General features: G+C 26.9%; 1 protein-coding gene across 1 annotated transcript in view; it reads left to right on the forward strand.

Moving 5' to 3' along the window:
* Positions 1-636: 636 nt before the first annotated feature.
* The window catches only part of LOC145838724 (uncharacterized), a 29,047-nt gene continuing 17,167 nt past the window's right edge, over positions 637-12,516 (forward strand). The window contains exons 1-15 of the mRNA XM_082946348.1: positions 637-821; positions 3,402-3,575; positions 4,033-4,215; positions 4,795-4,905; positions 5,285-5,381; positions 5,650-5,824; positions 6,004-6,501; positions 6,834-7,024; positions 7,250-7,336; positions 7,582-7,647; positions 8,097-8,181; positions 9,664-9,796; positions 10,055-10,121; positions 10,409-10,576; positions 11,218-11,344. Of these exons, the coding sequence (XP_082802474.1) occupies positions 639-821; positions 3,402-3,575; positions 4,033-4,215; positions 4,795-4,905; positions 5,285-5,381; positions 5,650-5,824; positions 6,004-6,501; positions 6,834-7,024; positions 7,250-7,336; positions 7,582-7,647; positions 8,097-8,181; positions 9,664-9,796; positions 10,055-10,121; positions 10,409-10,576; positions 11,218-11,344 (2,345 nt within the window). The 5' untranslated portion in view covers positions 637-638. The remainder of the gene's footprint in view (positions 822-3,401; positions 3,576-4,032; positions 4,216-4,794; positions 4,906-5,284; positions 5,382-5,649; positions 5,825-6,003; positions 6,502-6,833; positions 7,025-7,249; positions 7,337-7,581; positions 7,648-8,096; positions 8,182-9,663; positions 9,797-10,054; positions 10,122-10,408; positions 10,577-11,217; positions 11,345-12,516) is intronic.

The following is a 12,516-nucleotide window of genomic DNA, read 5'->3' on the forward strand; positions in this document are numbered from 1 at the left end:
AATAATTTTTTGAATTAAACTTTATTTATTACAGTTATGCAAAAATTGGTAACTAATCTTTTCTGAAAATATCTTGGTTTTATTATTAAGTAACTTTTGAATTATACAGGACATGGTTAAATTCTTAACTGATCTTAAATAGATAACCATAAATATAATCCTTTTATTTATGATCATTTATAAAATATATATATGTATTTAAAAAATGTAATAAACTTAAACTTAATAGTTAAGTTATTTTCAAATATTTTAAAATGAGTACCATAAAAAAAAAGAACTGCAAAACTAAATTCCAACTTGGAATTGAAATGGAAAGTAGAAATTTGGAACAAAAAAATTCAATCGTTTCTTGATTAAGTAAACTTAATTAATAAAACAATTAAGAGACTGCTAAGACATATAAATACAATTAATGTTTTTAATACCTCTTATAAATAAAATAAATTTTAATGAATCTATTACTCACAAGTATCTTCATTTTTACTGAATAGTTTTGATACAGTATAAATACTTGAAGAAACATTAGCTTACTTTAAACATATTGATTCTTGCAGCTAACATTTTAAGACAACACAGTTATGAACTTGAAATACTAAGCATACACACCAGACTTGTCAAACAAACTACGCATAAAAACAATGTCCAATGTTTTAGTTACCTTTTTGATCGACCCGCAGTTCATGAGTAAAAATGTTGACAAGGTCAAGTATTCGCAGCAGCTGCAAACAGTTGCCAACATTCTGAAAAGTCAAGAAGTTTTGGCGGAACAGGGCAGTTTTCAGTGGGGATTTAAATATGCGCTTACCAAGGAGAGGTTCAAGGTAACTAATTTGAATTTTACATTCCTACTTCCAGTTAAAAAATAAATTAGTTTTTTACATCAAGTTTTAGATAACTAAGATTGAACTAGTTTGCTACAAGTAAATAGAAGAAAATATGTTTTATTTAAAAATTTTTAGTTACTAAAATTTTCTATACTTAAAATTGATGTGTAATTAATATATATTATACTAGAGCGTTTATTGTAAATTTTTATTAAGGTATAATAAGTTTTCTCTTTGAATTTAATTAAAATTTAATAGTAAGGTAATAAAAGAACTGATTCAGGTTGCATTTGCTTCTTTATGATGTTTGATTTATATTTATGTAGAGTTGAATTTCTACTAATATTCTTTATACATTTGTTTGATAAAAAGCGCTTTAAATTTTTGAAAACTTAATTTTCTGTCTATAACTAATTTAAATTTTAAGTATAGTTTAACAGCATAATTTTTATAATAAGCTGCGATAACAAGTTACTATACAATATTTTGTTTTAGTAAGATGCTGAACTTAAAAAAAGTACTTATATACAAAAAAAACTTTACAAAAACAGCCTTTATACAGTAAAAAGTTAAAACTAATTTAAAACACCTTTATGTTATATGATGATGATGTTATATGATGTTTTATGATATCTTATATGCAGGAAATTATTATATGAATTAAAAACAAAATCATTTGTAGTTTAACAAACACTTTAATTGTAACTAGATACATTGTTTGTTGTCTATTAGAAACTTTAATTATAAGTGTTAAATTAATTACTACATTTGACAATAAGCATATAAAAATTAGTTTTTTAGTTGCCTGTAAAGTTTTGTTTTATATGTAAATAAGAATGATGAGCTTAATTGGTTTACAACTTTCAATATAGTTTTACTGGAAGCGGGTCAATTTTGCACAAGCGTCACTTAAGCACAAATGGACACTTTTGCACAAAGGGTCATTTTTGCACAAGAGTAAAAAAAAATAAAATAACCAGAAAATTAAATAACTAAAATAAAAACAAGATGAAAATATAAAAAGATTAATTAGTAAAAAAAAAGAAGTTACCGACCAAAGGTAAGGTTTAGTGGTAACAACAGTGATAATAAAAATAAAACAGAAAAATTACAAAAAAAAAAAAACTTGAAAAAGAAAAAAAAATAAACAAATAAAAAAACAAAAAAGAAAAAAAAATACTGACTGATCGTAGAGATAACAGTGATAGAAAAAATATATACACCTAATAAAAATTATCAAATGAAAAACAGGAAAATAAAATTATAAAAATGCATTAAAAATAAAATATGAATTACTTACCGAAGGTAAGGGTTAGGGTTAGTAGTGAAAGTAAAAAAGATATTAACTGAAGTTAATAAAAAAATAAAACTTTTTTCAACTTGCACAAAAGTGTCTTTGTGCAAAAGTGTCTCCTTGTGCAAAAGAGTTGCCGTGCAAAATTTTCCACTTGTGCAAAAGTGACCATCCATTCAAAAGTGTCCCCTCGTGCTAAAGTGATGCTTGTTCAAAAGAGTTGCCGTGCAAAAGTGTACCCTCCTGCAAAAGTGACGCTTATGCATAAGTGACGCTCGTGCAAAAGTGACACCCACCCACTTTTACTTCATATTCTTTACTACATTTTTTTTTCTTGTCATTATTGTTTGTTCTAACAATTTTTTTTTAAACTAATAAAAGTATTTATTTAGTCATAAAACTTAAATTTATAATTTAACAAATTCCAACCTGCTTTAATTAAAATCTTTTAAATCTTTATCAATAATTAAAAATTAAAAGTAGTTTACAACTTTGAAGTAAACCAAGGTTAGATAACTTATGGTTCATAATATCTAAATACTTGTTGAAAAAACTTGTCTTTGTTCTTTAAAATAAATAAATGAAGTATTAAAAATTATATATTTTTCAACCTATAATAATATCTTAAATGAAGGCTAATACTAATATATACCAAAGAATACATTATAAATTTTGCTTCTATGCGAACATATTAGATCTAAATTAAACACTTAAAGCTCGAAATTATATGAGTTTTTCTTAAATCATTTTCTATTTATATTAAGAATTAGTTTAACCATTTAGATTTCAAAGATTATTACTCTTGACAGTGCTGCAAAATTATAAGTAGTTTACATAATTTATAAATTTAATACTTTAATAAATATAAATGTAAATTAATATAACTCAATTAATATTATATGTTTTGGTTTTAAGAAAACAAATAAAGAGATCTCAACTACTAGCGGAGAAATAATGAATTTATTCTTTCAAGAATTTATTTTACAGACTAAGTTACGGTCAAAGACCTTGTCAGTGCTTTAATAAATCTAATACCTGACGAGGTCTTTGACCGAAACTTAGTTTGTAAAAAAAAATCTTGAAAGAATAAATTCATAACTCTATTGATTAAGTTATTAGTAAAAATTTAGGCATTTTTAATCAATTTAGGTTGAAGAATTTCACTAATAACAAATGTTTAAAATTATACATTGAGGAGAATTCTGTGTAGTTAGGTGAACTTATGTGAAGTTATAGAAAAAATTGTAAAGCTAAAGATAGAAAGCATTATATTTTTTTAACAGGATAACGATGCGTGCGATGCGGACCCGTTCACAACGGACAGCATGAAGAAGATGGTGGAGAAGTACGAGGTTGCCAGTGAGAAGCACGACGTTGAAAACCTCGACTTTGACGTGAAAACCATCAACGAAAGCTTGTTTGTCATGCTCGACAAGTTTGATTGGGACAGGCCTCAGGTTTGTTGTTGTCACGTTTTGATGTTTGTTTTTGAATAGCGTAAGAAACCAATGAAAGCTGCTTATAATTAGTTCGGTTAACACAGTTTTACTTTAGTATTGTTTTGAGTTTAAATTTTCTGTTAAAACTGTAAAATTAATGTTTTTGTTATTTTAAAGGTAGATTACTGTTACAAAACTTAACTTTGTTGTTCAGGACTCTTTTAACTGATTATATAATAAGAGTTTTATTCATTTAAAAACACAAGTTGTTACAGAATTCAACTTAGTTTTGATTACTTGAGTTTATTTACAAAATTTCAACTATCACCCATTCTTATAAAATACTTGCTATCTGAATAATGACATTAAACGTATGTTCATTTTTATTTGTATAAATAAAAGTTTTAAAAAAAGATACATTCGCACTAAACAGATCATGTACAAAGCAGAAATGTGATACTTTTATAAATACCAGGTAAGCACACAGTACCACGAAAAGTCCCGTATGCGGTCAGGAAAAGTGTCGAGAAATGACGCAAACAATCAGTTGATTTGTCAATCTCTTCTTAATAGTGATACGTGGCGAATAAATGATTCCAAGACAAATGTCATCTGCTTTCTTGGACCCATTCCAAGTAACATAAAGCTTCAAATGAAGGTAGGAATTCTATTAATGAAAGATATCTTTTATTTTGTATTAACTTATGAGCACAAAGCAATTTTTTTTCAATATTAATAACTATTTGAACTGATTTAAATTTGAGAGAAGTATAATTTTTTGTTTTGATAGTTAACATCTCTTATTTATAGTTTTAAAATCTAGAAAAGTTTAAAGTTTCTTTTTTTAAAAAAGTGCAAGCTTGTCAAGTTTTATGATTTAAGCGGTTTCTATTTAAAAATGAAGACTTACAAGTTTTTCATTAATTTCAATAACGAAAAAATGTTTTAGAAGTTAAAAATTAACAAAAAAAAAAGTAGATCGGAAGTTTAAGTTCTCATAAAAAAGTATTATCTTATAATATAATACTTGGCCTTAGTTAGTATATAGTGTGTAAATAATTTTAGTCTATTATCAAAATCAAAGCTATTTAAAACTTTCTTTTATTACATATAGATCTTAAATATACCAAAATTCATAAATATAATAATAATATTTTTTCACTGCTTGTAATGTTTTATTATTTAAATTAAAAAGTTTAGTTTATCTTCTTTAACTAAACTTTTATTTATGATAAAGGTGTATGCTAAAGGAGATGTCAAGTATTTTCTCTCAGATCATATCGTTTCTCACTTGAAAAAAGACAAAATTTCACCAAAACTATACTGGTTTTATAACAATATTACAAAGGTTATATATTTTTCAAAAATTAATATATTATAATTTTTTAAAGACTTAATTTAAAAATAGTAATACCAAATATTTTATTAAAACACTTTCGTTATATCAATAACTAATTTTGTGTTCGTCTTGGTTTATAATTTTGTTTTATTTAAACTTTATTTGATAAACTTTCATCAGAGAACTTTACGGTTACAAATTAAAAAAAAATATGTACTATGCGCTTTTTTAAGGGGCATGAAAAAAAAAACAAAGAAACAAATGATAAAAAACAGTATTAAATTTTTAATTATTAACTTACATCTAGAGCCAGAAGTAATTTTCTATCTATTTTTAGTCATCGTTTAAAAACTTAGGAATATAGTTTTTAAAATTAAACTTATAACAGCCTGCTTCACAAGATTTATGTATTGTCAACGAGACACTGAAGGAATTTAACGGTGGAGTTTTTCCGTTGTCACTTTTGCAACAACAGTTATTGCCAAGTAAAATTGTTATGTTTATTTATTGTATTGCAAAGTAGTGTAAGGTATATTTGAACCTGTATATCTTAATAAAGTTATATCTAAGTTATAACTAAGTATCTTGATAAAAGTTTGGTATGCATTGCTTTTAAGCAGTATTTTATTGTCTGTTAGATGTATAACTTTAATAAAATTAATGACGCGTCGTAGTCTTATGTATACAAAAATAAGTTAACAGTTACAATAAAGCCGTGAAAATCTGATAAAATTTTAACTTTTAATTTTTTAGGATGTACAGATTGTAAAGGCATCCTGCCGAAGGTTGAAAAAAACACAGTTGAAAACTACCTGAATTTTTCTGCTGTAAATTGCAGACCTGTAATTCCATTTTCACAAATGCTCAGAACCGTTGAAATGAAATTAAATAAAGTTGATGCTAAGAGAATTAAACCTCATTCAATCAAGTATGCTTAGTTTTTGATTAATTAGTTTTGTAGGCTCAAGTAAATAGTCAAATGAAATGTTTAGTTTATCTTAAATATAAAAACTTTTAAAAATATAGTAATTATTATTTTTACTTGGTTTTATTAAACAACAGATTTTTATCTTGTTTAATGACTTAATTGATAAATTAAAATCACAGATGCAAGCTGTATAAAGAGGACGGGTCACTTTTGTGTAGAGGGAAAATAAAACCCTTGATGAAAGACCCCGTGCAGCAAAACCCCAATGAAAAACCACACACCGTACAGTTGTGGCCAGATAAAAATGTCAAGGTTGACGGCCCAGTTTGCATTGGCCAGTGCTTGACAACAGCCTCCCTGGCAACCTCCGACCTGAATTGCAGCACCGACTTCACTACAACCAGGCGCATGTCCCAGGAAGGGGGAAACACCTGCGCTGAAATAACAGTTCTAGGGCTGATTGACAACGAAAGTGTCAATATTGGCATGTTGTCGGGGCTCAGTCACGTAGCAACGTTCAACGTCCAGGAGATCGGTCCGCTGTGCCTGGAAGGGGTTAGGGCGAGCAAGCAGACGTTGGTGGTTTCCAGCAAGTGCCTGGACCAACTCGACCATTTTGTGCATTATGGGCTTTTGCAGGGACTCGGGTCTGGTACAATGTCCATTTCGTGGTTGAGGTTAGTTTTTTATACATTAGTTTTTTGAGAAAAAAAAATTAAAAACATTAAAAAGTTGACGATGTATTTAATAAAATACAAAGAAAATCTTAAAACTGCTTTGTGCATTTTTATTTTATTCGTTGATTTTTTTGACTTTGAAATTTTTGCAACTTTTGATTTAAAACTACAATTTTTATCCTGGGAGTTGAAAGTCCAGGCTTTGGTTCTGATGACTTTAGCTTAAATTTTCTTTTTGATTTTACGTTAAAACAGAAAAGGTGTTTTATTAGAAGAAAACATTTGTAACGTTAACTCCATAAATATTAAAATATATTATTTTTATGCTATAGAACTCCAATGCTAGGCAATATAGCTCGATTGATTCAAAAGATAAAAAACGAATCTGAAGAACAAAAATCTTCAAAGCGTAATAACGCAATAAGTACTAGAATGTACAACAGGATTCAAAAAATTGTTGAAAGAAATTTACAGGAGTTTTTAAAAAAGAAAGCTGAAAATAACTTGTGCAATGTGAAAAGTGGTATGTGATGCTAACTTAAAAGAATACAAATTTTTAAAATACATAAAAAATATTCGGAAACTAACTCTTCTCATAACTTAAAAAAAAACTTTTGAGCAAAAAGTCACTGCTAATGCATAAAATTTAAAATATTTGTGCTACTTTTAATTACTTAGTTAAGTTTAAATTTTGTCTGATTTCTAACAGATCAAAAATATAATTAAACAAAAAATAAATTTTTTTCAGATTCGCCGAAGTTAGTTCCGTCAACCCAACCAACCACTCCTGTAGCCTCACTCGTAAGAAGGGGATCTGAAGCTGACTACAGCATCAGTGAGTTCAGTTGCAGTAAAGTATTTTAATTCATGTTTTTAATATATGAAAACAAGTTGTTTGTATTAAGGTTGACAAAATAAGGCCAATGTGCTCTTAGTTTACAAAGTTTGTTTCAATTCAGACTACTACCATGCACGTGTTTTGCAACTTTGTGTATTGGTTTTGTTTCAAAACAACCAAAAATTATTGTTCATACCAAGTTATGTTTTAAAATTTTTTTATGATATATTGAAAATTATTAGGGACTCCGAAATCTGTTGTCAGGTATCAAAGCCAAAAGTCGGACAGTTCCAAACCTCTTCCTTTGAGTAAGTTTTTATCTATAAGCGTGTTAAATAATTGAAATATCAACATATGCCAAAGTTTGCAAAAATATCATTAACGTAAAAATACTACTTTTTAGATTATTACACTATTTTTTTATATCATAAAGATTTACAAATTAATTACATTCTTGTTTAAATCAGAAAATTTCATTGGAAGTTCTTATAATTTTTGGACGATATAAAAAAAAGTTAATTAATTTATAAACAAGTTTTTCAAATTTGTTTAAATTAATTTAAAACAAATTGCTTGAAAAAGGGTTCTTAGCCTTATAAATCTGTTTACACTTTAAACATTGTTAACGTTGTTGGTTATAAAGCACAATTTTATGCAAAACCTTTTCAACTGGTTTAGATGTACACTAAATTATTAAATTTTTTGTTTTTTTATAGAAAATATAAATATAAGTAATTTAATATTAAAATTGTTGTAGAACCAATGCGCTTTACTCCTCATCTCATGGAACATTGGAGTCGGTATGACGTCATTAACAAAACTTTTACGAGCCGTCTAACAAAGTTAGTTAAAATAATAAATTTTAAGTTAAGTGTTCTGAAGTAAATGTTTGATATGTTAGTTTGCAAAAAAAGTATTGATTTAAATATTATCAGTGAATTATTTTTTCCTATCAATGTTTAGGTTCTAAAACTTTTTTAGATTAGAAAATAAAATTTTTTTAGAAAATAAAAGTTCACTAAATGAGTTTTTTAGTCTTAACTTCTTGTAAAGTTTCAAAAACCTACTTCAGGGTTGCCACAAAATCAGGAAAAGTCAGGAAAAAAGAAAAAAAGACAAAAGCCAGGAAAAGTCAGGAAGTTTGATGTAAACATGCTCTTAATAAGAAAGTTTATCATCTCTTAAAACTGCTTTTTGCTACTGTTGTTTTATAAAGTATTGCTTTTGCAGTTCATCTTTTTTCAGGGTTTAATTGAATTTTTGGAATAAGTTAAAATTTGTTATGATCTCACGCATGCATTTACTGTTTGGTAGAAAGTGAGTTCATTTTTCGTTTCAAGGTATTTAATTATAATTACTTGTACAGAAATCTAATGCTTAATGTTTAGGGTTTTTAAACTCAGACTCACCATTGTTGTTTTTCTTTCCAGATCATTTTATAATAGTCAATTAAGTTTGTTTTACGTTTATTGTATTCAAATTACTTCAAAATGAAAATTTTAAGAATTTTTGGCGTTTAAAAAAAGTTCTGTATGGCTCATTAAAGATGATGATTAAAAGAATTTTTAATGCCAGTGGTGTTAATTAAAGTAGAAGTATGAGTAAGGCAACCTATGAGTTTTCAGCTAAAATTTCATTTGACAATAACCACAAAAACACCCTGTGAAAAATTTTAGACGATTTAAAGAAACTTCCACCTTGGCAAAATTCAATATTCTGGTAAACCACCCTAATACATACTGTATGGAACTCAGAAAGTGAATTTTAGCTGGAAGTTTTTCAACATGTGAAAATTATCACAAACACACATTGTGCACAATTTAACACAATTTAAAGAAAGTTTTATGGTGGTACTTCTTGATTTTTTGAACAAGAAAACTGGAAACTGAACAAAACTTACAAAAAGTGTTAACATTTACATAAAAAATTACATCAAAAAGTCAGGATTTTTTTTTCCAGCTCTACCTGTGAAACCCTGCTCTTTATTTTTTTTAAAGGTTTATTGAAACTATGTTTCTTACTTGTTCACAAACCTAACCTAAAAATAGATTTAATTAAGATGAAGTAATTGGATGTAGAAAGTTTAGATTGAACAGCTGTTCAACTAAAACATAAATTAGGAAAATAGTTTTATTAAACGTACTCTAAATTAAAAAGTAACAAATTCATTTATTATTACTAAAAAGTACTTAGGATTGACAAAATGATTTTAATTTTGCCTGCAATAATAATGAATTCATGTACTTAGTTCATCTCTTTTACAGACTAAGTTTAAGTTATGATGTCGTATAATTTCACAATTTTTATCAAATTGATTTTTGCAGCACCTCCCAGGAGGAAGACACCGAAGAAAAGAGCAGGAAAGAAAAGCGCTCCATGGACCTGTTGAGCCAAATACAGTTGAGTTTCAAGCAGAAAGCTGAGGAGAAGCGCAAATTGAGGGCTGACAACAAAAAGGTTTTTGAATAAAAATTTTTTTCAGCAAACTGTTTTAAATGTTTAGAGTTCAGTGTAATCTCAACGATATAACAAGCAATTAAGTTTGTAAAGTATAGTCTAAAACAGTTTTGTTTTGTGAAAAGCATATTACATCGAATTGTGTTGATGTGGAACAGTTAAAAATATAATATTTTCAGTTTGACAAGTTTAAAGTAAAAACGTTTATAATAATTTTAAGTGGTGTACAAACAATATTAAAAGTATTTTTTTGTTTAGAAAAAACAACAAAAGAAAAAAGACGGCTCACATGATTGTATGAAAACCATCAAAGAACAAATTGAAGGTTTTTTTTATTTTTTATTAATGAGTAATTTAAAATATAAGCTAAATTTAATATTTTAAATTTTTCAGAAAAGCCAAATAACATTTACCACATTAATGTATCATTAATTTAACAACAAATATTTACAAAATTGTAGAATAACTTTATTTGAAAAAATACTTGTAATTTGTTTTATAGTTTTCTTTATTTTCCAAGCTCTTTTCATTTCTTACAAGTTTAAATTATCATCAATAACCTGTAATGTTTAGCTTAATTTTTAAAAGTTATCAACAATATAACAACACCAGTGTTGAAAAGCTGGGAAGAAGCAGTCGGTGGTTGCGTGGCGGAACTGAAAGAAAAGTTGCAAGTGAGAGCGGACAAGATGCCCGAAGTCGTCGATATGAGTTACAAGCAACTGCAGAAGCACGCCTGTTTCGTGTGCAACCTGCTCTACCAGTTCCTCGATAAACAAAGTTTGTTTTTTATTTGCTTATGTACTGCAAGTCTCAGTCCTACAAAATTGGTGGTTTTTGCATGTTGAACTGGTAAACATGCTTTTTTTTTGTTTTTCGTAGTTGTTCAACAGCTTGATTATTTTTTTTCTGAACTCTATACGAAGTTTGTTGTACTGGTACTTAGTAAAACTACACTAGTTAGTTTATAAAAACAATTTTTTAGCTAGTAACTTTTGTGTTATATAGTACTTTAAACTGAACTAAATTAAGTAAGGCTTTAGTCTTAAAACAATGTAAAGCAACTTTTTACTTGCTAATAAAAAAAGTTAAATGATAATATATATGGTATGTTATAGAGATAAATATTTTTGAAAAAGTGATAGATTGTTTTATAAATAAAAAAACAATTCACTTTCAAACTTAATTCGAAAAAGTTTTTTTGCCCGAAGGCCAAATTTGTGAAATAAGTACAACAAGTATATCTTTACTCACTGGCAAAATAGTATTTGTTAGCCTAAAAAAGTGCTAATAATAATCTAATTTTATTAAACAATGAAGTTTCTAAAGATCTAGCTTAAACTATCTTTTGTAAAATAGAATTCTTTTGTTTTTGCCAATGGTAAACATTAATACATGTATTACAACAAGTTATTACACAGACAGCACCAATAAAGATGCATCACAGTGTTCAAATTATCTGCAAAAAGTTTGGAAAACAGTTGATGATGATATTTTACCTTTGTTGAATCACAAAGATATCACTAAAGCAGAAGTCAAACAGAAAATGTTAGTTATATGTATTTCTTAAGTATAAAAAATCTATAAATATATACAAGCCAAACGTATATGTTTAGTTCTTAAAATCTGTTATGTAATTAAACAAAGTTTAATCGAAATTTATTTAAATAAACAAGGATAAGTAAATAACACACTTGATTAAAAAAATAGATTAATAACTATATTGTTTATAAAACAAATTCAGAGTAAAAAAAAATTGTAATAAAATGACAATTGCCTCTAAAAAACAAATAATCAAACTTATTATTTGTTCATAAATAAACGCAATTAAAATTAATTACTTAACAATATGTACTTTCTTAATTTTTTGAATTACATTGTAAACTTATATTAAAACAAGTTTTAAACTTTTTAGATAAAATACTTTAGGACAATTAATTTGAATTGAAAAAAATTAAAAATAACACACCAGTAAAATTAGAAATATTATAAACTGAAGAAGAGTTAAGCAATTCTTAATTATGTTAAAAAGTGAGCAATCTTTGAAAACTTCACCCGCGATGTTTTTTTCGGATAGTTCACGCACGAACGCACAAACCAATCAGGTGATTTTAATTGGCGCCTCACGGTCGCTGGCGGCAGATTAAAAAATTCAAAATTCAAAAAGATGCAACATTTTGTGTGGCAAACTGCCAGTATTTGAAATCGTTAAAACTTTTCAGAATCGCGCTAATATTGTTAAAATATTTTGTTTTAATGTAAAAAAAAAAGTTACTAAGATTTAATTTTAGTTGTTATAGTATTTGTTTTAATTTGTATTTCTTATTTCTATCTGTATATACTATAAAGTATCAACCGAAAACAACTTGTTTTATTAAAAGTTTGTTAAATTAAAGAACAAAATAGTTGTTGTTTTAAAGTACGAAAATGGTTAATTAATTAATGTAATGAGAGCTATAACATATACATCCTTTGCTCCAACCGTTTTTACTAAATTATTTTTTGGAACATTAATAACTTGCACGCTTTTGTGACTAAAAGTTTCAAGTGCGACGATCATCATTTTGTGAATTGAATTTTATGAGTGTGACCACAAAATTTTCATTCATAAATTTGCCAATTGTAAAACTACGACTTTTCTAATTGTAGTTTTATTACCTTTTCAGACTGCCCAATGCGGTTTTAATGTATATTTCCGGTTCCTTAAGTGCTGAGAAAAT

This window comes from Thalia democratica, chromosome 6, assembly GCF_965202585.1.
Source record: "Thalia democratica chromosome 6, ktThaDemo2.hap1.1, whole genome shotgun sequence".
Taxonomy (NCBI): Eukaryota; Metazoa; Chordata; class Thaliacea; order Salpida; family Salpidae; genus Thalia; species Thalia democratica.